The sequence below is a fragment of the Crotalus tigris genome, unplaced genomic scaffold (assembly GCF_016545835.1).
Source record: "Crotalus tigris isolate CLP2741 ecotype Arizona unplaced genomic scaffold, ASM1654583v1 scf7180000018371.15429387391:27106975, whole genome shotgun sequence".
NCBI classification, from domain to species: Eukaryota; Metazoa; Chordata; class Lepidosauria; order Squamata; family Viperidae; genus Crotalus; species Crotalus tigris.
Window position 1 is genome coordinate 5,494,329 of NW_024096970.1, and position 26,451 is coordinate 5,520,779.

Sequence of the window (26,451 nt, forward strand, 5' to 3'; positions counted from 1 at the left end):
ATTGGGTTTGTCTAGTCTGATGAAAAGAAGGACTAGAGGTGACACAATAGCAGTGTTCTAATATCTTGAGGGGCTACCACAAAGAAGAGGGAGTCAACCTATTTTCCAAAGCATCAAAGGCAAGACAAGAAATGATGGAAATTAACCAAGGAGAGAAGCAAACTAGAACTAAGGAGAAATAATGTGAGAACAATTAACCAGTGGAGCGGCTTCAGAAGTTTTGGGAGCTCCATCACTGGAGGCTTTTAAAAAGAGACTGAACAGCCATTTATCTGGAATGGTATAGGGCAAGGCTTTTCAACCAGTGGTACGGGTACCACCTGTGGTACATTTGCACCTGGCAGGTGGTACGCGACCATCCTAAAAAAATGGTAGCAGGGGAGGGGAATGAGCTGAACCGGTGGCAGCACCGCACAAGCCTGAGCGAGAGATGGCTGGAACTGCAGGGCTGTCAGGGCTCAGCGGAAGCACCAGGATCAGTGCCAGGCTTCAGCTGGAGCTCGGTGCTGATCCTGGTGTTTCTGCTGAGACCAGAAGAAGTGCTGATCAGTTGGAATATTGCAGCATCTCTAGGGTCTTGTGATTTACATTCAGATGCTTGACAACTGATTCATATTTATGATGGTCACAGTGTCCCAGGGTCTTGTGAAGTGATCAAAACCTGCTGCAACCACCCAGCAGATAGGAAATGAAAACCAAACACCCCCCACCCCACCCCTGCTGCCAATCCTCAACAGAAATGCTCACAACAATGAAAACCTCGGACAGGAGGAAAAGCACCGCCGGGTAGACAGGCAGGTGTCTTGCTCGGCTGTTTCCTTGGGGGGCACTTTTTTCAGTGACATTGTAACTTTGAACAGTCACTAAACAAACTGTTGTAAGTTGAGGACTACCTGTACTTTATCACTTTTTTCCTTTGGGGGGGGTCATCAAGTTTTTAACACCTTGCTAGGTGACTGGTGGTACTCGGATATTGCCATATCATAAAAGTGATACAATGGGTGAAAAGGTTGAAAAGCCCTGGTATAGGGTCTTCTGCTTGAGCAGGGGCTTGGATTAATAGACCTCCAAGGTCCCTTCCAACTCTATTATTCTGTTACTCCAAGAATTATATATATCCAGGGATATGAAATACAGTATTTTGAATGCTTGAAAATGCGATACAAAATTTAAATGGTGGCAGGCTTCACTTGGAAGGAAAAGTAATTTATAAATAAAATTGTTTGCGTGCCTTTGGGTTCTAACTGAAATTTTAAAAAATTGGATTGTAATGAGTTACTTTTATTGTAATTTATTTCATGGAAAGACAACAAATACAGTTTTTTTTTATTAAACAGCAACCCAACTGGGAGAGTATGTGTAACAAAATCATTTTAATCCTTTAACAGGATATTTAGCTATTGGGATCTAGTGTACTTAAAATTCCACCTCTCTCCTATCCTGTGCTTCACTTTGAAAGACTAGTCTGGCTATTCAGGATCAAGCTTTAGGAAAGTTGCCTTATTTCAAAGAAAGCCTTCTTTTGCACTCAATATTGTTTCTACTAATACACTTTCAGTTTGGAGTCTTCTGCAGCATTATCCTGAGATGTCAAAGATTAAATGTAAAAAAAAACTTGTAGTAGTTACTTTATAAAAATGTTTATGTTTGTGGAAACAATAATTGAGAACAGTCATAATTTTCAAATGGCCGTATCTATATGTGTTAGGCTTTTTAATGGTTTTGCAAATGTAAAGGCATATATAGAAATAAGCATTAATTTCTTATACTACATGAAAAGATACAATTTAATGTAGGCTGTTTTAAATACTGACTGCAGTGCCTACAGGCAAAACATTCCAAAAAACCTTTTATTTCAAGCTGGGAAGAAATCAGAACCCACACTTTGTTAAAGCAAAATTCAAATCATTTAAAAATATTTCAACTGCTATAGGCGTATAGCGAGCATTGGGATTACTTTGCTGTATTTTTTACATCAGGTCAACAAGAAATAGGAAACTTTGAAAAGCTGTTTTTAAAAGCCTTTATATGTTTCCATTTTTGCAATATGTTAAAATGGTTTCAAAAGTGACTTCTATACTAAATTGAAGTACAATGTCATACAGATGCCATCTCACCTAAGTGGTAGCAGGCTTAGCATGCTTTTTCATTTTTTGCAACCAGCCTGTCTGGCAAAAATCTGCCCTTTGTTCCCCTTTGCTGAAAATGTGTGCAAGAAAAAGCTATTGCTGCTTAATGCTTCAATTCGTAAAATAGCACTGCATTTCGAATTGCCAGGCTCTGTTAAATCAGAAAACCTGGATTTAAATGAAGTAGAATAGAATCATAGGGTCGACAGGGGTCTTGGAGGTCTGTTGCTCTAGGTAAGAGACCTTATACTATCCCAGACAAATGGTTGTCCAGTCTATTCTTGAAAACCTCCAATGAGGGACTTTACTTTTTTTTTCTATCATAGTGAACAGAACTTGACATTATTCCAAGTGTAACACTTGGTAACACTTCTTGTGATCTCTCCATTGATGGAACCTAGGTCAGCATAGGCTTTTTTGGCAGCTGCAGCACACTGCTGGCTCATAGAACATAGAATCAGAAGGCTAGAAAGGAAATCAGAGCTCTTGATAGTCCAACCCATGCTCAAGGCAGGAATCTTTTCCCAGGCTTTCACGCCCACTTCAATACTAGAGCACCTTATCTAGTCAAAACCAGTACCAGAATCATGATTGCTCTTGACTTCTATCTGACTATCCTGGGATTTTGAAAATTGTTTGAACAGTCTGGGACATGCAAAATAAAACTATTACTAATGGCCACATGTTATAGGTACAGAACAAAGCATGTTTTGTTTGAAAACTCTGGAGACATGTTTTCAGCTTAGAACCAGCTCAACATTTAAACCAACTGCTTAGACCAGTGATGGTGAACCTATGGCACATGTGCCAGAGGCGGCACTCAGAGCCCTCTCTGTTGGCACATATGCCACCGCTGCTAGCAGCAGGTGCATCAGGCCACCATTGCCGCCCGGAGCAGGAGCCCCGCCCAGCACAAAGGAGGTGAAGCGGCCGATTAGCAAGCTCGAGTAGAGGTGGTAGAGCAGAGGTCACCAACCATTGTTGATTGGTGGACTGGAAGAAAAGGGAGAAGGAAGCATTTTACATGCATGCATACGTGCATGGGGCCACGAGCACACATGTGCTGCAAATGAGGCAGGGCTAGTGCCTGCGTGATACTAGCCCTGCCCCATTCTTGCATGGTGCAGCGCCTTGTATCTACACCCCACGGCATGGCCGTTTTTGCGCCCCCAGTGTTTACGTGCCAAAGGCAGCACTCAGAGGCGCCTCCCTGCCCCCCCATGAGGGCACCACAATGCTGATGCAGCCATGGCATTTTGCAATAAATAAGTGGGTTTTGGGTTGCGGTTTGGGTCTCTTAAAAGGTTTGCCATCACTGGCTTACACTGACTCATTTCTTGAGATGCAGCCATGTTTTCAATGACTTCAAGTAGCATCTGGGAGGTTACATATTGTCATCTACTATCTTAAACTATAATAAAAACTTATTTCCACTTTTCTTTACATAAAGGCCTTCACAGTATCTCACCTGTGTTCAGTTAAATAACAGGGCTTCAACTCAGCAGAAATATTTGATAGGTTTGCAGGAGGGGTGTGTGGAGATTGCCTTATCTGGCCTGGATTACTGGTAGTATTCAGTTTGGAACATAAAATTTCTTTCTTCCATAATGTGTTATAGCAGCAGAGCTTTTCAACCAGTGGTATGCATACCACTTGTGGTATATTAACAAGTGGCAGGTGGTACGCAGCCCTGCCTAGCCAAGTGTAGTGGGGGAGGGAAAGAGCCAGCACAGGCAAGGACTTACTGTGAAAGAGTCCTCTGCAGCAGCAGAGTTACTGGGGCAAGGCAAAGGCCCCAGGCTCACTTCTTGCTCACTCTCCCCCATGAGAGAGGAGGAGGAGGAGGGGGACGGAGACAGGAGAGGCTATAAAAGGAGGCAGTTTGGTGGGAGAGGGAGAGAAAAAAAAGCAGCCTTGAGAGGAGGCAGAGTCAGCTCTAGATGCACTGAAGGGAAAGAAGAAGAAGGAGGAGGAGGGTGGGGGGAGAGGAGAGGAGATCAAGCAGGCTGGCCATAAGCTGATCTACAACTGCTGTGGCAGCCACTTGTGCTGGCAGCAGCAAACAGACAAGAAATGCAGTGGGGGAGGGGTAGCCCTCCAAGAGGAGTGAAAAAAGGCAAGAATGGCTGGAGGTGAGGCAGGGAGATGGAGAGTGGAAGGATTCTTATGTGCTTTTGTGACTTTGAAGTCCTGGGATTTGTGCAATGTGGGCTTTCTGTTCTTAAGGAGTGTTTGGCAATTTCTATTTGGCTGATGGCTCCTGTTAGTTTCTATTGCTTTGCTATTGTTAGCTGTAAGTTTTGCTGCAAGGGATTTTGAAGTATTTTTCTCCTGAATAGATTTTGCCTGTAGCATTCCTTTATTTAAGAATGGAGCCATTTGGCAAGGCTGCCTTAGCCGGCAGCCAGTACTTACTACATTTTTTTTCTTCCTTAAGTGCTGGCTGCTTAACTTTCTTTTCTAGCCAGTAGCTAATTCTTAAAGGGGAATGTGCCCTTTTAAGCTGGTTCACTCAGCAGCTTATCTTTTCTGTCTCTGGAGGCTTTTCCTTGTTTGATGAATATATGGAAGAGAGAAAATATTGGGGGGGGGGTTTTCAAATTCTTCCTTCAGAAGGAGATGGGAATGAGAAAAAGGGAGGGAGGGAGGGAGGGAGGGAGGGAAGTCTCGCCTTAGCACTTGGCTACTTTGCTTGTCAAAAGGTTGCAAAAAGGGATCACATGACCCTGGAACAGTGACCATAAATATGAATCATCCAAATATAAATCACATGACCTTGGGCATGCTGCAATGGTCATAAGTGTGAAAAATGGTCATAAGTTATTTCAGTGCAATTGCAACTTTCAATAGATTTTTGGGTGGTTTTTTTTGGTCATCAAGTTTTTGACACCTTGCTAAGTGGTACTTGAATATTGCCATATCCTAAAAGTGGTACAATTGGTGAAAAGGTTGAAAAGCCCTGTTCTAGTATTTGTGAGGCTACCACAAAGAGGAGGGGGTCAACTTATTTTCCAAAGCACTAAAGGGCAGGACAAGGAACAATGGATGAAAATTAATCAAGGAGAGAAGCAATCTGGAATTAAGGAGAAACTCATAAGTGAGAACAATTAACCAATGGAATAGCTTGCCTTCAGAAGTTGTGGGTGCTTCATCACTGGACATTTTTAAGAAGAGACTTGTCTGAAATGGTATAGGGCTCCTGCTTGAACAGGGGGTTGGACAAGAAGACCTCCAACGTCCCTTCCAGCTCTATTCTGATTGATTGATTGATTGATTGAAAATCAGTGCTTCCCAAGCCAGGGTAAATAACCCAACACTGAGTAAAAGTGGTTTTTCTTGGGTAATGACACACAAATCCATTACACAATCACAACAGAAACATTTAAATGGACTTAAAAGTATTTTATCTACATCAGTTAAAAAGGATTTCTGATAAGTGGTTTGGGCTAATGAAGGAAAAAGTTTGGAAAATACTGGTCTAAATGGTCTTGAGCAGCAGAAATTTTAGATGCGCTCCAAGCCAGAGGTGAATCTGGTTCTTCCTGATGATTATCCAAGATAGACTTCTCCCCCTCTCTTATGGAATGCTTTTGAATTTTGACATACTGTAGATCTGGGTATGCAAAACCACCTATTGTTTGCACAGAAGGCTGTAGGGCCTCACAGGGATGTGGCAAAAGTGTATCAGCTTCCTCCTTCAGTATCCTTACTGATGATGGTGATTCTTCCCAAGGGAGGACAGAGAAGCAGTCAGCTGAGGCTCAAGGGAACCAGTCAGAAAGACCTGGTAATAACCTAGTGTAATAAATTAGAGAAATCACAACTGGGGCTTCCTGGTAATTTAAGCATTGTTTTAAAGCTCCCTGTGGGGCTACCGTCTAATTAAAATACTAACTTGAAAATATAGGAGGTACCATATAAAAGAGTGATAAAGTATACCCACTTACCACACTTTTAATGGGAAACTTGTGCCTGTTTCTCTGACATTCCAGTATTGCAATTACAATAAAATGAACATAAATTATGAGAAAACAAAGATTATGGCTTTTGCAAAAAGGCCAAAATTGTACTCATGGTATTTAAATAGCAATAAAATAGAGCAGGTTACCACCTTTAGGTACCTAGGGATGGTCATCCATGCCACTGGCTCACGAAAAGCACATGGAGAATATGCAGCTGCCTCTGGCCAACTAACAGCGAACACCATCCTTAATTTTTTCCACACAAAGAAGGATACTATGTTCCAGCCACAATTAAGCTCTTTCTGGACAAGTCGCTGGTACAGCTTCTCTATAGGACCCTGCTTGGACCCTCAGCTTCGTGTTTCACACCATTAGAAAGAGTTCAATCCAGATTTATTAGAACAATTCTCCAGATGCTGCATTGTGCCTCAAATGCACTTCTGCGCCTGGAGACAGGATTGATAAAAGTCGAAGCAAGAATCTGTATAGACTCAGTCTCTCTGAAGGTAGATAGGTTTTGTTATACTGTCTGTAAAACTAGGCAGACTTTGGACACTCATTGATTACATCATTAATTGTAATATATTGCTATGCTTTCTTGTAATCGATTCTGTTTAGTTCTGTTTTATTTGAATGTTTAATTTTATGTGTTGGCCCATGGCTGTAACAATAAACTGATTGATGCATGTTAATGAAGAAAATGCCTTCTCACACAAGTATGTGGAACCAAATGGCAGTAACACTATGACAGCTTCCCCCCCCCCCCCACTTCCGGGTACAGTTTTGCAACTTGGCTCCAAAGCTTGGTCAGTGTTTTTTCATTAAAAAGTTCCTTCAAATTGTGGTCTGATGTCAATTCCAGAAGTGCTTCTTGCTCTTGAGAGGAAAGGTCAGAGTTCATAGCATTGTCCATAATGAGGGCAATGCAACCCAATGACTTCCAATATTACATCCTCTTGACATGAATGGAAAATACAACATAAACGTGATGTGCAATTTTTCCAAGTGATTTTTTAAATAATATTTTATTAGTTTTCTAATTTTACAATTAAATATTTAAAAAGCAACGTAGTCAGTAATTCCATAACATACATAAATCTTTACAACAGATCTCAAGTTACATCATCATATATTTCCTCTCTTTTTCTCTTGATATCTACTATCTCATATTGAACTAATATAGTTCTTATTGTTATCAACTAAGTAAAACCATATTTGTTACATTTATCAATAATTTTTAAATTATGCATATTTTAATTGCATTTGCATTCAATCTTTATATACAATCAATGTCCTGTTATTGCTTTTTTCCCAGGCTTTAATTTCTCCTCAATATTCAACTTAACATTGAATTTCCAAGCTTTAGGTGACCAAAGTTTCCCTTATCTCAACTTCTACATTTCCCCCTTTTTATAATATTCTAAATACACATCTTATCTATTTGTATATAATCTTATTCTGTTTTCTAAAAATTTACTATTTTTCACCATATTAAACCAAAAGTCTATTAATCCTATTACACATCTTACCTATTCAATTATAATGTTACTTTATTTTCTAAAAATTATCTATTTTCCACCATATTCAACCCTTTAATAGTATAGAATCCTCTCTAATAAATCAAAACCCTAGTTTCTTTCAGCCTTACTCTGGCTTTTTTCCTTTGCCAACTAACCTTCCATGTCAGTACTTTTGAATACTCAAACAGTTCTCCCTCTATTATTATATGTATTATTTGAAATAAGAAAAACCATTTAATTACAGTTTTTTGAAAGAACTAGCCCAATTGTATTCATTTAATCACCTCCCTATTGCTCCAATTTCCCACAATTGTCCTGATAAGTTTTATCTTCCATTCAATCTGTTCTTCTTCCTTTTCCTCAGGTTTCTTCTGATTTATGTAAAAAGTATTTTCCATTTTCAATGTTGTCACTCTCTTTTCAAATTTTCTCATTGGCTGGATCTGTTGTTCAGTTGGGTCCTCTGTCTTAGTATTTAGTTGTTCCATTTCTCCTGTTACTTTCTGCATTGTTAGTTCTTTGGTTATAGTCAAGATCTGAGTTTGTATATCTAAGCTGGCATCTTGTTCCTTTATGTTGTCTCTTATTTTGTTACATGCTGAAAGAATGGTTTTGTGTATTGATTTCAAGATAAAAAGGATTTTTTTCTTGATCTTCATCCATGTTCTCTTGATAGTTTATTAAGTTGAAGATTTTAAAATCAAATGTTAAAAATTGTTTTTTGTTTGGTATGGGACATCTATTTCACATGTTGTAAGTAGTCTTTATAGTGGAAATTGTTTGCTAAGTAAGAATTTATAGTCCAAAGTATTCCATCATCTCGTGTTATTACAGATACTTCTCATGTAATGAAATAGGAAAACAATTTCCCACATATAACTCTGAAAATCAATAAAGGTTTATCTTCATAGTTCAAACAGGCCAGATATACTGCCCTGCAGTTCCTTTTTTATAGCTGAGTTTTTCATAGCTGGTATCTGTCAAGGTCGAGGAATTTTTTTCTAAATTCTGGGCTTCAAGCCAAGTCTCTTTTAGTCAATAACAAGTTGTAGTACCATACTTTTCCACAAGATGTCACCGATGCTGTTTAAAACTGTTTAAGTCCAGAGTTTTAATAATAGTTTTTCAAAGTTTATTTCTTTTCTTTTTAGATAAAAACCAATGTCTCCAGTAAAAATAGGAAAACTTTTAGTCCCCAAACTTCAAAGTTATATGCATCCAATTAAATTAAAGTTGTTCTTATAATTGCTGTATTTCCCCTGGGTAGTCAGTCACCGCTGTTCTTAGAGGATAGGGTAAGAATTCCCTTCCCTCTCTCCTCACAGGGGGAGAAATACTTTGGGCAGTTTTTGCAGGAAAGATATTTAAAGTCTTAAAGAGAAGATCAGATCTCACCCGGTTTCATCCGCGTTGCTTTAAAGGTGCTTGGACTTTGGCTGTCAGCAACTTAATGACAAGCCATATTGCTATGGCCGATCTTTTCCCCGCCGGTTTGGAGAGCTGCCCCGGATCAAGCAGCAGGGCTGCTGCCCTTCCGCAATCAAGCGGGGGTCCTCTCCTTGCTCGTCTCCCCTACAGGGTGGACTTTCGACCCTTTCCAGGGTAGGATAAAATCGGATGCTGAAGACAGAGCCTGCCTCCATGCATCTGCAGGAGCCACGATGGCAAACTGGAAGTTGCAATTTTCCCAAGTGATTTTTGATGGCATTTTCAATGTCTTCAGTGTGAACAACAGAATTTAGTTCAGTAAAGGTTGACACATTGGGAAATGATGCAATATTTCCTTTCTTTACTTGGCCTACCAACAGGGAGATTTTCTTGTAGAATGCATGAAATTTGTCTTCCATGATCATGTTTACATTATGACTGTGTCCCTGCAGTGACCAATTAAGTTCATTTAGCTTTTTAAATATGTCAGCCAAATAGCCAAGGCAGGACACCTAGAAAACATTTCCAAACTTTTCTACTGGGGTGATGAAACATTCATCAGGAACAGGTGTGTTTCATCTCGTAGCTCAAATAATCTCAATAATGTTTCACCTCTCAATAACCAACATCCTTCTATATGAAAGAGAAGAGTGCTGTGCTCAGAATCCAAATCCTTGCATAATTGTCAGAATAAACATCCATTCAATGGCTGACTTTTGATGAAATTTATTATTTTTGCAGCATCCTCCAAAATCTCATGTAACAATTGACTCATCTGTTTAGACTCAAGTGCATGTCTATGCAAGATGCAATGATTTGAAATGGTGGAGCTGTTTCTTGTCTTAGCTCATGTTATCATGCCTGAAGCTCTTCTTGTAATAGCTTCTGCACAATTGGAACAAATTGCTACACACCAAGTCCATAATATTCCATGTTCATTGAAAAAATTGTTGATTATTGTGAATATTTCCTCCCCAGTCGTTGTGCTTGGTAGTAGGAGGCAAAATAGTATGTGTTCCAGTATATCGTCCGAATCAGGAACATGAAAAGTGCTATTGACTTTTCGGTGTGTTCTTTATGTTTTGTTGTTAAATGTCTCTGGAGCAAAGTAGGCTTTATGGAATGCTTGGACAGTACTTCATTATAGATAATACAAATAGGAAGCAGCTGATCATTTTCTTCTGTGAAATAAAATTCAAACGTCAAATAATCTTCACTGTACTTTTGATTCGGTGCCAGTTTTAATTTCTTTAGCGGCAGTTCCTTTGCTGAATCATTTTCCTTTTGCACTGATGAACGTATGATGAATTTATCCATATTTATTAATATGCACCACTACCTTGATGGTCAGGTGGCTGGTTGGCCTTTCTTCCTCTCCTCTCTCTCTCTCTCTTTCACTGCCTCCTGAGCTCTTCTTCCACAGCCTCTGCTCCTTCATTGATTCCTCTGCTTGTCTCATAGAAGCCTCTCCTGTCTCCTTCTCTTTCCCCACCTTTTTTTGCTCTTCCTCTCCCACCAAAACCTCCTCCGTTTATATTCTCTTCTCTCTTCCCCTCCTCCTTTTCTCTTCTGGGTGTGCCATTCTCTTGGGCTCAGGGAGAGCTCCAGTGTTGGTTGCTACCCCAGTCTCACTCCACCATGCTCTTGCCCACTCCCCAGGTGGCCATTGCACACAGCACTGATCAACTGGACCTGTGACTCTGATCCTAAGGCCTCTGCCGAGCCTGGCAGCCCTTCAGCTCCAGTTGACTCTCTGACCCTAAGGTCTATCTGCTGCTTCTAGTGATAGCAGAGGCTGCTAGAAGTGCCAATCAGCTGGAGCCATGTGTGCCAATCCTGGGCCTCAGCAGAGCCCCGGCAACACTGTAGCTCCATATCCCTCCCCCCCCAGGCCTGTGCAGCACTGCCTCTGCTTCAGCTCATCCCTGCTACACTTTTCTAGGTATACGTATCACCAGTGATACGTATACCACCAGTTGAAAAGAGTAGAGTAACATTGGACTCTCTCATACAAAAAACAACTAGAGAATATGGGGGCAAAAGTCAATACTAGGAACAACATACTCCCAAAATTATGTGGAACTAAATGGGGAGCTTCAGCTGCCATTTCCAGGTCATCAGACCTAGGATTGGTGACAGATCCCTCTCTTTTGCTTGCATGCCTTTTATTATTATTATGTACTCTTTTTCGAGGTGTGCCATTCTGGTGGGAGGGGGCTGGGGAATGTATTTGTCTTGCTCTGCCTTGTTCTGCTCTGTCTTCTGTGAAAGTGCCTCCCTCCATGAGAAAGGAATGTGGCCTGAAGACACATTATCTCCAGACAGCGGCCTGGGACCGTTGGGAAACAAAACTGAAAGATTTTGAAATGGACGCTAAATCACCAGGTTCTCAAAACAACATAGCACCTATAGATTGGCTGGATTTCAACTGGATGGTTGGACACTGGAGGGAGGAATTTTGCCTGGGCATTATGATGTAACCTTTCACGCATGAATTCTTCAGACCTTGCTTTGCTCTACTGCTATCGCTAACTCTCAATAAAAGTTCCTTTTGAAACAATGCCTGTTTCAAGAATTCTGCTTTCTTGGGATATCTAGCTGAGGAGATCCTTACAGTTGGTCTACTATGCAGCAGAATACTGTGCCCCTGTATGGCTTAACAGCTGCCATACTTGTAAGTTAAGTGCCAGTCTCAACAACACCATAAGGATTATAAGTGGAAGTATTAAAATCATTCCAACTTGCTGGCTTCTTGTTCTGAGCCATATAGCACTGTCAGCCTTATGAAGGTAAGGTGCACTAGTGAGAGAATACAGAAAAATTATGAACAACTCACTCCAATGGTGCATGCTGACCTTCCTCATTTTTCAGTAGGAAGACTCAAATCCAGGAAGCCCCCACTGGCACTTGTACAGCATCTATACAACATTAACATCAATTCCCAATGGAAGGTCAAATGGGCTGTTGAGCATCCAGTTCAATCAAAATAGAGCTGGAAGGGACCGTGGGGGTCTTCTAGTCCAACCCCCTGCTCAAGCAGGAGACCCTGTACCATTTCAGACAAGTGGCTCTTCTTTAAAATCTCCAGTGATGAAGCACAACTTCTGGAGGCAAGCTGTTCCACCAGTTAATTGACCTCACTATCAGTAAGTTTCTCCTTAATTCCAGGCCACCTGTCTCCTTGATCAGTTTCCATCCATTGTTTCTTGTCCTGCGTTCAGGTGCTTTGGTAAATAAGTTCATCCCGCTCCTCTTTGTGGCAGCTCCTCAAATACGGGAAGACCGCTATCATGTCACCCCTAGTCCTTTTCTCTAAACTAGACATACCCAAATCCTGCAACTATTCTTCCTATGTTTTTGTCTCCAGGCCCTTAATCATTTTAATTGCCCTTCTTTGCACTTTTTTTTTCAAAGTCTCAACATCTTTTTTGTAATCAACCTATTCTCCAAAGCAGGGCTTTTCAACCAGTGGTACGAGTACCACTTGTGGTACTTTGCCACATGGCAGCTGGTACATGATTGCTAGCCAAGTGTAGCAGGGGAGGGGAATGAGGCAAAGCGAGCCAAGCCTGAGGGAGAGGCAGCTGCAGCTGCAGGACTGTCTGGGCTTGGAAGAAGCCCCAGGAGTGGCAGGGCTCCAGGTGATTAGCTCCAGCTGATTGGTGCTTCAGAAAGCAGCTTGGAGTTGGAAATGAATTGAAGAAAAAGGGGGGGAGAGGAGAGGCTATAAAAGGTGGTTTGGGTGGGGGAAGGGGGGAAAAGACACCAGGAAAGGTTTGATCCCTTTAAACAAATGTAATTAGTTTTACCCCCTTTAATTGAGTCTGTCTATGGCTTTTAGAAAGTTTTCTTTGAAGGTAAACAGGCTTAATTTAAAGCTAAAGCTTTTTGCAATTGCCAGAGCCTTTCAGTCAAGGATTGCAACATTGTGACATGTGACACGCCTGAGGCAGGTTAAAGAGAAAAAAAACGGAGTTTGTGTTTCTTTATTTTCTTGCTTTGCATTTGATTCCTGTGTCTTTAAGGGTACAGGGAAGGGATTGGAAAAGCTCAGAAGGGCCAACCAGGTAGCTCAGGAGTCTATAAACTTAGCAACTTTAAGAGCTGTGGACTTCAACTCCCAGAATTCCTCAACCAGCCATGAGGACTGAGGAATTCTGGGAGTTGGTCCACAAGTCATAAAAGTGCCAAGTTAGAATTCATCGTACATTTGTCAGTGCAAAGGGAAAGTGATTCATCAAAGGAAGAGCCACAGAAGAAATTAAAACTGGTACTTTTTTCTTTTTTTCTACAGTTGGTAATATTTTATTAGATTATAGAATAAAATACAAAAATATAAAAGCAAATAGTAGGACACAGTGGTGAGGAAAAAGGGGGGAAAGTGAGGGGGAGAAGGGAAAAAGAACATATTTCCTCTGTTGCAGTAGAAGGAAGAATTAACATTGAACCTAATCAGTAATTCATGGGCTTTAGTGCCAGGCTCAGATCCGAACTGGGTTCAACACTAGGGCTTGAGTAACTGAGGGCTGGGAGTAATGATCCAGGAAAGATTACAGCTGGTGCAAAAACCAGAGCTGTGCAAAAGTTCTCCAAGTCACACCTGTCAGATCCCTGGCAAATAACTGAAAATCATATTTTAAAATCTCTTCTCACTCCTATGGGTGATCTATATCAGGACTTTTCAACTTTCACCAATTGTACCACTTTTAGGATATGGCAATATTCGAGTACCACCTAGCAAGGTGTCAAAAACGTGATGACCAAAAAAAAAAAAATCTGTTGAAAGTTGCAATTGCACTGAAATGACTTATGACCATTTTTCACATTTATGATCATTGCAGCATGCCCAGGGTCATATGATTTATATTTGGATGCTTGGCAACTGATTCATATTTATGATGGTCACAGTGTTCCAGGATCATGTGATCCCCTTTTGCAACCTTTTGACAAGCAAAGTCAATGGCAGGGCTGCTGGTGGCCAAGTGCTAAGGCAGGACTTCCCTCCCTCCCTCCCTCCCTCTCTTTTTCTCATTCCCATCTCCTTCTGAAGGAAGAATTTGAACACCCCCCCCCATATTTTCTCTCTTCATCAAACAAGGAAAAGCCTCTAGAGCAGCGGTTCTCAACCTGTGGGTCGCGACCCCATTTGGGGTCGAACGACCATTTCACAGGGGTCGCCAAACAACGCGATCCGCCATTTTTTTTCCTCAGCTGGCGGCACCGCGCATGTGGGCGCCGCCGCGCATGTGGGTGCTGCCGCGCAGGCGCGTCGCACATGTGGGCACCACTGCGCAGGCGCGCCACGCATGCACGGCGCATCCTTATCACCGGGGTTGCCGGTATAAAAAGGTTGAGAACCACTGCTCTAGAGACAGAAAAGACAAGCTGCTGAGTGAACTAGCTTAAAAAGGCACATTCCCCTTTAAGAACTAGCTACTGGCTAGAAAAGAAAGTTAAGCAGTCAGCACTTAAGGAAGAAAGAAAATGTAGTAAGTACTGGCTGCAGGCTGGGGCGTGGCCACTGAATGGGCATGGCCAAGTGGGTGTGGCCACCAAATGGACATGGTCACCCAGTGGGCATGGTTATGGTAGTCATGGCAGCATGGGTGGGTGTGGCCAGGGTGGGTGTTGCCACCTCGATGTTGCTCCTGGTGAGAGATGCCTGTGGGGGTTGGGCAGGATTGGGGGCAATCCAGGGGTTCTCTGGCAGGTGAGGCACTTCCTGCAGGGTGAAGTAAGGCAAGGGAGGGGGCAGGGCAGGGTTGCCATTGCCTCGGGGCAAGGCAAGGCAGGGGCTAGGGCAGGTTGCAGACAAAGGGGGGCTCCAGTGAGGAGGAGGTGGAAGAGGATTTAAGCAAGCTTAGCAACCAGAGTGGGGATCCCCCCCAAAACAAATGTGCTTTGTGGGTAACCTCAAAGCACAACAAAAGAGACCAAAACCTGCTGCAACCACCCAACAGATGGGAGGGGAATTAAAAACCAAACAGCTCCCCCCCCCCCCCGCCAATCCTCAATGAAAGCCTCGGATGGGGAAGAGCACAGGCAGGCAGGCATCTTGCTCAGCTGATGGCTTGGAGAAGAGCAGCTACACCCCCTCCCCAACGCTGCCCTCTCTCGAAAGCAGGATGAAAACTCCAAAAAGCAACAAGGAAAAAAAGTTAAAACAGAAGAGTGTCTCGCGATGGTTTTCTTCCCCACTTCCTTCTAGCTGCAGGCTAAATAAAAGAAAAAGAAAAAACTTGGCTTTCTCTCATTTTAATTCAGAAGGAAGGAACGGGAGGATTGGGGGGTTGTTTCAAAGGAAGGGAAAGAGGGGCTGGGGGAGTGCAGCAGGAAAACGGTGATGGCATGAGGCTCCTAGCTATGCAGGGGGACATTAGGGCACGTTCTTTTTAAAGAGCAAAATGAGGCAAAAAGTAAAAATCCCCCACTCACTCCACCTCCCAAAAACACAACAACGGAGCTTTCAATGATACAAACAAATTTTTATTGAAAAGGAAAAGTTTGCATTTGAATGAACCTTTATTATCAAAGTATAACATGTATACAGTGAGATTGGCTGAACCTCCTTCTGTGCCCCCCACAACTCACAGTGACTACAAACACCCAACTTATTACACCCTGTGGCATGCTTTTAAAGAATTAATGTGATTTTTGCTGTTGTATGCCTGCTGATAATTTATCTACCCTTGGCTCATAGTCTCTTAATTTTGAGAGCAACACATGCAGCATTCAGGTCATCTCTTAGTCTGCTTCTGGTGTCAGATTTTATAAAATTCAAAGCTGAAAACAGCTGCTCACAGGCATAAAATGATCCAAACAAAGTAAGGAAAGCAATCCCAAATGCTTTCATGGATTTAAAATTATCTGGCAGAGAATTCCACACTTTGAGGATTTCATTCTCAGCACTAACTGCTGCAGAGGACTCTCTCACAATAAGTCCTTGCCTGCACTAGCTCTTTCCCTCCCCACTACACTTGGCTAGGCAGGGCTGCGTACCACCTGCCACTTGTTAATATACCACAAATTGTATGCGTACTACTGGTTGAAAAGCCCTGTACTAGAATACTGCTACCATGTCCCCCCCCCCAGTCCCTTCTTTTCTTTAGACTAGCTAAACCCAAATCCTGCAACAGTCCTTCCTATGTTATAGTCACCAGGTCTCAACATCTTTTTTGTAATGTGGTGACCAAAACTGGATGCAGTATTCCAGGTGTGGTGTTACTAAGGTTTTATAAAATGGTACTAATACTTAACGTGATTTTGATTCAATGCCTCTGTATACAACCAAGGGTTGTATTTGCTTTTTTGGCTGCTACTGCATGCTGTTGGGGGATCACCCACTGGGGCTCAAAGGTCCCTCTCACAATGTTTTTGAGTCAGGTTTCACCTAACCTGTACTTGTTTTTCCTGCCCACATGTATTTGTGTCACATGAAGCTGTTCTGTGTTCCTTAACTTCTATAATTTGGGAAATACTTAAGTTTCAAATATCCATGTCACATCTGATGTTTAGTGCAAGTCGAGATAGACCAATCTACTGGGCGCCGGCCCGCCCGAGGGCACCAGCTACGGTCTTCTTTCCAGGATCGTCCGTATTCTTCCGGGGTTTCCTCTCTGCCCCAGCTACTTAGCTGCGCAGATTCTCCGGAGCGCCGCCTTCACTCAATCGACGTTGGGAGCATACTCCCTTCAGGTGCAGTCGAGCCGACGAAAAGAGTCGCAGCCCAGAATCTACGTTGAATGAAACCCGATGCTTTCGGCGGCCCGCCCAATGGCTCTGCGGCTTCTCCACCCCATAAATACTCCGCGGAGACGGTCTTGGAAAAGGGACCTCTTGAGGAGGACACAGGCAATAAATCAGGGAGGTGGCCGCGACGAGGAGGTCTTGTTGCAGAGCCGGAATCGAGCGTACCTGCCGTCCGTCAAACCACCTCGAAGGGGCCCCAAAGAACGGAGAGCGGCTCTCCGCCCGGAGAGTAATTGGAGAAGCGCAGCCCCTGGGAACATCGGCAGGTGCGCGCCTGCTCGCCTCTTCTCCTCTCAGCTCCAGAGATGCCTCCGTGCTAAGCTGACGTGCACCCACCAGTCCTCCAACAGTGGGCATCTCCGGGCAAAAGCGCTTCTCGCCCATGGGTCTACGTGGAAGTCCCTTCGAGTCCGCCGCGACGGACCCAAAAATCTGTGCCCAGACCAGCCCAACGGCGGATGGCTGGGAACTGGAGAGGGCGGCCGAGGAACCCTGGCCTCCGCCGATCCAGCGGGCCAAAGGGGGCGAGGACCGCCGTTGGCCTCTGCTGGCCAAGGTGGGACGAAGCTGTCCGCAAAAAAGCGCCGAGACGCTGAGTAGCCAGTACGGGCTGCACCTCCTGCTGGCTGGGCTGCTGTTGATGTTCGCCTGGGCTGTCCACGCCGTCGGGGTGGCCAAAAGCGACGTCCTGGCTTACTTGCTCTCCCTCATGGTACTGCAGCTCCTCTGGATGGCTTGGTACCTGTGCCGCCGCTGCGCGCACAAGAGGCTCATCCAGGAGAAGGACACCCAAGCCGGAGCACGCTGGCTCAAGTGTGAGTGGGGAGTGGCGGGGTGGGGGCGGGCCGCGGAGAGAGGGCCTCCAGCTGGGAAAAGCGGGCAGCCGCTTGGCAGGCTATCCTGAAAGGGAGGAACAGGTCCTGGAGGAAGCAACGGTGGACCCCTCCCCCCCTTTGTTGCTGCCCAGAAAACCGCACATTTCTCTCGGTGTAGGCAATGAAGTGCACCATTTAAGGGTGGAGGATCCCCGCCGGAGACCTCCAGGGTAACATTTGGAATGGAGCCTTGGATCCCTATGTGAACACTGCTCTTGATGTCAGGAAGAACATCTTGACTATAAAAACGGGGCCGGTAGAACAGGATCTCACACAAAATGCTAGTGTTCTCCTTGCTAGGGGTCTAGATTGGTGGGCATCCGACAGAGGTTGTAGAACAAGATGCTCTTTTGGAGGCCATGTAACAGTTAAAATTCCTTGGATGCCCTATCCAAACAAAACTGTAGTTATTCGGTACAAAACTGGCTGTGTTTGAGTTAACTTTTCCCCTTGATCTCTCACACAGCACTATATGAAAATCCTTCTTGAAAATCCTGCACCAAGTAAATGATGTACTATGTGACCTCTAAGGCTCATTCTAGGAAAAAAAAATCATTAGGTGTGTCATTAGGACCTTATGCATATTTGTTTATTATTCTTTAAGCAAGTTCAATAAAATCGCCATGTAACAAGTTCCATTAGGGATACTTTATACATAACAAAGAAATGTGAACATTCCCTACAATGATGGACAAATCCAATATACTTTTGATGAGGCCTTTATTTACTTTTCTTAATCCCTATTTACTAACCATCCTCTCTTCCCAGACAGTATATAAAACTGAGATTTTATTTAATACTTTGTTAAGAGAATAAGGTAGTTTGTTCATAACAGAGTTGCTGTCCTGGATTCTAATCCAAAACAAAGGCCCTTGGAGCCCAGATTTTAGTGGTGTGCCATCCCAGGTTAAGGGATTACATTTTTCTGAGGATTTTTGGGAATTATATATTGTTGATGCTTCAGCATATGCATCCCCATTTCAGCAGTTCAACTGAGATTATGCTTTATGATTCCAAATTTTATAAGAAAATGGTTATAGAAACAAGAATGCAAAATCCATAGATTTTTTTGGTATACTTTAGTAGATGTTTTGGAAGAAGTTAAATGTTTGGTAAGGCTTAAGATAGGGAGTCTCAGAACTGTGATAGCTCTGACAAATGTAATGTGTAAAAAAGTTTCACTCTCTGTCCAGAGAAAGGGCCATTGAATCCAATGTACACATACTGTACACATTTTTCTGTTTGTTATCTTCCTTCATGAGAACCACCAGAATGATAGTATTTTGGACCAAGTATTTTAGGGTAGCGTGTAAAGTCACTAATAACATACCTTTGCATTTACTGACTCCAAGCATCCCATTTATTATGATAATTATCCTCCTAAAGGTAAGTTTGAAAACCCATTGCAAAATTCAGCAGAAGATGGCATTCTAACTACTTCTGGAGTGGAAATGGGCTGATGAAACAAACATGTTTTTTAAAAAAAGAAAGCAAGATTTAAGATCAATTACATCAATGACCACCATGAAAGTGAGGGGGTTAATCATTTCCCTCATGCTCTTGCTCAAAACTGTCCATTATCCCTAAGAAGCTGGTAGCTCTTTTGGGGGGTGAGTAGGGATGGAAGATAGGTGTCAGTGCAGGAAGTTGAACAGGATGAACAAGCTTTTTTTGCCATTTTTTTTAGTACAAGAAGAGTTAGGTTGCCGGGGATACCTGGTATATGAAAATTAGTATGTTTATCTCACTTTTTAAAATGTCCTGTATGATAACCGTTTTGGTGTATCCACAGTGAAGCTAATAATTGTTTTCTTCATATATTTTCTATAATTGCTAGAAAGATATGCCAATGTATTAATTCAACATCATTTTCTGTCAATTTGCAACCATCTTTCCACCAAATGGAAATCCACAAATAGAATTCATGTCTTCTGAGCATGATCTGTTTCTCCTCAGTAGTTTTTGCATGTGTAGAAGGACTTAACATGACCAGTCATATAGAGTCATAACTGTTTTAACTGAGGGGAATTGATATATTGGACATAGAAGAAGAGGACAATTCCAGGCAATCCCACCTCACCACTGTTTAATGGTGGACCGTTTTGAGATCCAAAAGCCATTTTTCTTGCATAGTGTCTTCTGTGTGGAAAAAGGGGAATTATGCAGCAAAATGTTGTTGAGAATATTTCTTGTTAATTTTAGCCATCCTTTTTTGAAAGGGTGCAAAATAATGTATATTACTGCAAATTACTAGCTGTTTCTGTATATATTTATTGGGCTTTTGATGCTTAATTTTAGATAGTTATTTTGAGTGCAATATAAATAGAAATGTAGGTTATAAATTGAATCTATACAGAAAAAAATGAAAGAATGACATGTCCCTATGATAAGTTACAGCTTACCAAATAGCGAGAATATTTCATCTACCTCCCACCTGCCAGATTTGGAATGCTACAACACATCTTGGCAACATTACATGTGTTGAAGGAGTTGAAGTTTCAGAGTAGTAGGGAGAAGTTAAATTGATCTGTACAGCCTGATAACCTGGTGAGCAAATGTTTATGTCAAGTGAATAATAATGGAGGACTTAGAATATTTTTTATTTTTGTGTGTCCAGTCACATTTGTCCAATAAAGAATATTCTATTCTGTTTCTATTTCTATTTCTATTCTTCTACATATACAACCCAGTATTTGAAATATTGCTGTTAGCCTGTTAGGTCTGGAATAATTCCTGTGAATGAAGTTGAAAAAAGCTACCTGCTGAGCTATTTGAAAATTTTTACTTTTAGTATAACTCTTTCATTTAACATTTGTTCCAGGTGGAATTACTTTGTTTGCAATCATTACTTTAATTATGGATTCTCTCAAAATTGGATACTTTGTTGGATTTTCAAGTTGCTTATCAATTACAGAAGGCATTTTTCCAGTTGCACATGCAATTCATACACTTTTGCAGGTAAAGAAAGCCATTTGGTCTCTTATTATTCCAGATGTATATAACTCTTTCAGGATTGTACTGTTGTTGTGTAAAAGCCTTAAAATAAACTAACTTGGTTCAAGTTTTTTTCAGCCCTCTAATTGTATTTCCTCAAAGTCCATTAAAAACAATATAACAATAATAATAACTAACAGAGTTGGAAGGGACCTTTGAGGTCCTCTAGTCCAACCCCCTGCTCAGGGAGGAAACCCTATACCATTTCAGAAAATGGTTGTCCAGTCTCTTCTTAAAAACTTCCAGTGTTGGAGCATTCACAACTTCTGGAGGTAGGTTGTTCCACTGATCAATTGTTCTGTCAGGAAATTTCTCCTTAGTTCTAGGTTGCTTCTCTCTTTGATTAGTTTCCATCTATTGCTTCTTGTCCTGCCTTCAGGTGTTTTGGAGAATAGCTTGACTCATTCTTCTTTGTGACAACCCCTGAGATATTGGAACACTGTTATCATGTCACCTCTAATCCTTCTCTTCATTAAACTAGACATACCCAATTCCAGCAACGGTTCTTTGTATGTTTTAGCCTCCAGTTCCCTAATCATCTTTGTTGCTCTTCTCTGTGCTCTTTCTAGAGTCTCAACATCTTTTTTACATCGGGGTGACCAAAACTGGATGCAGTATTCCAAGTGTGGTCTTACCAAGGCATTATAAAGTGGTGTTAACACTTCACATGATCTTGATTCTATCCTTCTCTTAATGCAGTCTAGCACTGTGTTGGCTTTTTTGGCAGCTGCAGCACACTGCTGGCTCATAGTGATTGTCCACTAGGACTAATTATCTCAATTATTGGATTGCAAAGAAATTCCTATATAATGAAAAGTAGCTTCCTTAAAGCATTGGTAATCCTGCATGTTTTTCTGTGCCAATCAATTAAAGTGCTTGAGAGTTACATCAATGCCCAATAGGATGGTAGCTGGACGTTTTGAGAACAAGACACTTTGAGAAGCATTTAACATTTCATTCCCAGGTCCTGGGCACCCAAAAATCCTTGAAGGGGGTTGCATGAAATTGGTTCATACCTTCCTGTCTATGCTGGTATCCCCCCCACCTTCTCCCTTTACAACAGGCCCCCTTCCTGATCCCCGTCCTTCAGGATTGTGGCAAGCTGCAGCACAAGCGATGGGGAGGGCAGCCTGACATACTGCCCCCCTTCACAGGGACAATAGTCCTGGAAAGAGAAAGAGAGAGAAAAATTAGTGCTGTTTCCTTTCGATCAGGGTGGGAATTGGAGGGGTGCCTGGCTTTGGCCATAGGGAAGAGGTTAGTGCTGTCTTCAACAGGCTACAATGAAATACTAGATGGATTTGTCTGAGGTTTTGGGGAAGTGTTAGCTGTACTGTTACAGGGTTGATGAGCTTACAAATGGGAAAAGGGCCAAAGTATTTGGGCCTCAGTTTTTTGGATATCTCAGATTGGAGATATTTAGTGGAAAGGTAGACTTTGTCTCTCACTTTAAAGTCCTTTGGTTTAGAATATTTTTGTCAGCTTGATTTTTATGTACAGTACATGTGTCATCTAGCGCTTTGTGGACCAAGGGCCAGGTGTGTTGTAGATGGGTGATCCAGTCAGTCAGTGAGACAGTCTGGGGCATGCTTTGGGGCAGTTCTGGCATGGCAATGAATTCTTGCCCTGTAGCCACCTTAAAAGGGGTGAAACCAGTGTTACTATGCACAGAGTTATATGCCACTTCTGCAAATGAGAGGAGATATGACCAGTTGTCTTGCTGGTAATTAACAAAACATCTTAAATATTGTTCTAGAACCCCATTAGTTCATCTACAGGCCCCATTAGTCTGTGGATGATGGGAATTACTGAGTCCCTGCTTGGTGACTAATAATTTTAGAAATTCTTGCCAATTCTCCCTGGCCTGAGATTATGTGCTCTGGCACTCCATGTAGCCTGTAGATGTGCTGTGTGAAGAGCTTAGGTAGAGTGCTGGCTGAAGGGATCTTTGGGTAGGGTATGAAGTGCACCTGTTTGGAAAATAGGCCTGTCAGGATTCCTGAGCTTTCAGGAAAAGTCCATAGAGATCTCCGTCCAAGGAGCCTGAGATCTTGCCACAGGTTGTAGGAGTCCTGGCACATTCCCTGGCTGTTGTTTTGCCACTACACATACTGGGAAGCTAGCCACATATGCCTCAGTGTCTTTCTTCAGTGATGGCCACCAGAATTGGCATTTTATCAGGTGCAGGGTTTTCACAAACCCTAAATACCCTGCTGTTTTTGAACCATGGTTTTTCTCCAGGACTAAAGTTCGTTGGCTCTTAGGATCGTACAGTTTCCCTCGAACCCATGCAAGGCTCTTGTGTAAGGTGAATTCATTTTTATGGTTGTTAAATCAGTCATCTTTTAGGACTATTTTCAGAGGTTTGACTACTTCTTTAGGTGTAGTTTTTGTCTGCTTTGCTTGAGCTCTTGTGACAACTGGGGCTGTTACTTGTTTTGAAGGGATAACTGGCCAGACAAGCTCCAGCTTAGCACTGTTGTGTTGTGGCATTCTAGATAAAGTGTCTGCCAAAAATTATGACCCTCTGAAAATATAGTGCAAGGTGAAGTTGAACCAACTAAAGAACTGTGCCCAGCAGATCTGCTTATGGACAGTTTCCTAGGGGTTTTAAGGGCCTCCAAGTTTTTATGGTCTGTCTAAATCTCAAAGGGATTTTGCTTTTCTCTAGGAAGTGCCTCCAGTGCCTATCATACTGTGTAAGCTTCTTTTTCCCATATTGCCCTTCACTGCTCTGTTTCTGTGGGTTTCTTTGAATATAGGCACAGACTTGTAAAGTCCCCAGTTCATTTTTCTCTAGTAATACAGCCCCACTGCTATACTGCTGGCATCTGCTTGCATGACAAAAGGGGCATTTGGGTTGAGGTGCTTTAGCACCGGTTCGGCAGTGAACAGTTGCTTTAGTTTCTCAAAAGCAGCCTGGCACTCCACAGACCATTTTAAAGGTTGGCTAAGTTTAGACTTACTCTCCCCTTTCATTTTTAACAGGTTCATAATGGATAGGGCTATTTGGGCATTTAAGGTATGAACTGGTAATAGAAGTTTGCAAACCCCAAGAACCTTTGGAGCTGCTTCCTGGTCCGGGATGGGGCCCAATCAAGAACTGCCCACACCTTTTCGAGGTCCATTTCTATTCCTTTATGTAGTAACATAGACAGTCATTTTTTCCCTGTGAAATTCGCATATGAAAAGCTTAGCATACAGTTGGGTAGCCTGGAGTTTCTTTAGTATGCTCACACTAATTTCATGTGCTCTGCCATGGTTTCAGTATAAATTGTAATGTCATCCAAATACACCAGGACCCCGTTGTATAGGTTTTCATGCAGGACTTCATTTATGAGTTGACTGAACATGGCAGGGGCATCCTGGAGCCCAAAGGGGAGAACTGGAAGCATCCTAGGGGACAGTTAAATATATTTTTCCATCTTCCCCTTCTTTGATTCTCACTCAGTAATAGGCTTCCCGTAAATCCAATTTAGTGAAAACTTTTCCTTTAGCCAAATGGGCTAAAATGTCTTTAAAAGGGGGCAAACATTTTCAATGCAAATGTCATTCATCCCTCTATAGTCAATGCATAGATGAAGGAACCTATCTTCCCCCCCCCTAAAAGGTACCAGAGTGGCTACTTGCAGCTTAGCAGGTTGGATGAAACTCCTTTTTAGGTTTTTGTCTATGAAAACTTGGAGTTATGTGAGCTCTTAATGCAAAACTTTATTCAGTACATCATACTAGCATATGTGAAAGTAAAACTGGCTCTGACTAGACCCCACCCAAATCATTCTGGTAAAAGCATTGATTTCCTCCTCTGGATCAGGTCATGTTGCTCAATCAAGTTGAAATATATTGTTGTGGGAAAGCACTTCTAGACCAGGGCTTTTCAACTGGTGGTACGCATACTACCAGTGGTACGCAAGCACCTGGCTGGTGGTACGCATAGAATGGGTTGGAAAAAAAATGTAAAAAAAAGTAAAAAAATGTAAAAAAATATTTTAAAAAGTGTAAAAGTGGATGAGGTGAAGAGGCAGCAGCGCCGCACAGGCTTGTGGCAAAGTCAGCTGGAACTGCACATTGCCTGAGTCCTACTGAGAGCCCAGGATCAAACTGCGCAGCTCCAGCTGATTGGCGGTGGCCTTGGGGTAGCAGGCAGCCTCAAGCAGTCTTCAGTGGAGATTCTGCTGGAGCTGCATGGTGCATTGCCTGGGTTCCCCCGCCCCCACCCTGATGGTCTCATCTTCCCCAAGCATTTTTTTTACTCACCTGCTTTCAGCAGCATTCCCTTTCTCCTGTCCTTCTCAGCCTTCATGTGTTTGTGAGACAAACAAAAAGTTCCATGAGACTTTCTAATTTCTTCCAAGAAGTTAGAAAGTCTCATGGAACTTTTTTTCTTTTTTACCTACAAACACATGGCGAAGGCAGAGAAGCAAAAGGAGAAAGGGAGTGCAGCTGAAAGCAGGTGAGTAAAAAAATGCTTGGGGGGAGGTGAGGGCATCTGGGTGGGGCAGGGGCGCCAACCTTACCCTGCATGATGGCGAGTGGGTTAACAGTGGGCGCAAGGGCCCCAGGAGAAGCTGCGCAAAGTAGGCAGAGGGGAGACCGGGAGATTGTGGGCGCCAGCAAGTGAGCGAGATGGGCAGAGGCGCGAATCGGTGTGTGCTCAGAAACACCGATCTCATGCTCCTGCTCATCTCACTTGCTTGCAGAAAGCTGTAAAGTTTACAGCACCGCCTTTTGGGAGGGGGGAATAAGAATGGGCAAGCTGAGCAGGTCGGGATTGGCAGCTGCGCGTCATTTCTCCGACCACCATTAAAGGGCGTGGGGTAGCCCTCCCCAGCAAGGCCCCAGCCACTCTTCCTGCCGCTCTCATGGCTGCCCTCCGGTCGCTGGGCTCGGCCTGTTTTTGCCCGCAGGTCAGTGCAGCAATGGGACTGGAGCCCCAAAAGCACCCCTTTGCACCCGGGGAGGGGCTGGAGCTGCTGCAATTGCAGCTGCATTTTGGCTCAGCGCTGAGGAGCCTCCCAGGGTCCAGCCTGGTGCTGAGGTCCACTGTGCCCATAAAAGAAATGCCTGGGGCTGCGTGTGGCTCTGGGTTGCCGCTGCAGCAATGAATGAGCTGCTTCCCTGCTCTCTGCTTTTCTCTGGCTGTGGCTGCATGCAATGCACCAGAGGGAGTCCAGCAGCCGCGACTCTTTCCCCACCCCATGCGCTCCTCCACTGCCTGCGCTCTCTTCCCCCTGCAGAAGAACAGCGGCTGTGCTGGGCTCCCGGCTGCACCATGTGTGACCGCTGCTCCTTTTCAGAGAAAGCAGCCAAGGAGAAGTAGCGGGCAGGAACCACAGCAGCCGCCGTCGTGCAGCTCTCTGGCTCAGCATCAGCGGCGGTGGCGGCAGCAGTGGCCAAACTCCAATAGCCTCCTTCGGGCTTTTTTATGCCCTCCCCACTCCCGTAGTGCTGGACAATGGGAGGGAGGGAGGGAACAGAGGAAGGGAGGGAGAGACAATGGAAGGAAGGGAGGGAAGGAAGAAAGGAAGGAAAGGAGGAAGGAAGGGACAATGGGAGGGAGAGAGGGAGGAAAGGAAGCTGCCCATGCACGTCCCACCCCCCTCCACCAGAGACTCACAGATCCCCCCACATCCCCACCCACACTCCCCACAGGCACCCTGCAACCTGAGTGATGAGCTGGCCATGCCCCCCTGGCCATTGACTTCACTTGTCAAAAAGTTGCAAAAGGTGATCACATGACCCTGGGACACTGTGACCGTCATATAAGTATGAATCAGTTGCCAAGCATCCAAAT

The 26,451-nt window shown here is 43.3% G+C and overlaps 1 protein-coding gene across 1 annotated transcript in view; it reads left to right on the forward strand.

The window, feature by feature from the left end:
- The first annotated feature begins 16,199 nt into the window (after positions 1-16,199).
- OTOP1 (otopetrin 1) overlaps positions 16,200-26,451 on the forward strand; it is a 111,365-nt gene continuing 101,113 nt past the window's right edge. Inside the window, exons 1-2 of the mRNA XM_039351228.1 lie at positions 16,200-17,603; positions 20,485-20,621. Coding sequence (XP_039207162.1) covers positions 17,171-17,603; positions 20,485-20,621 — 570 coding nt within the window. The 5' untranslated portion in view covers positions 16,200-17,170. The remainder of the gene's footprint in view (positions 17,604-20,484; positions 20,622-26,451) is intronic.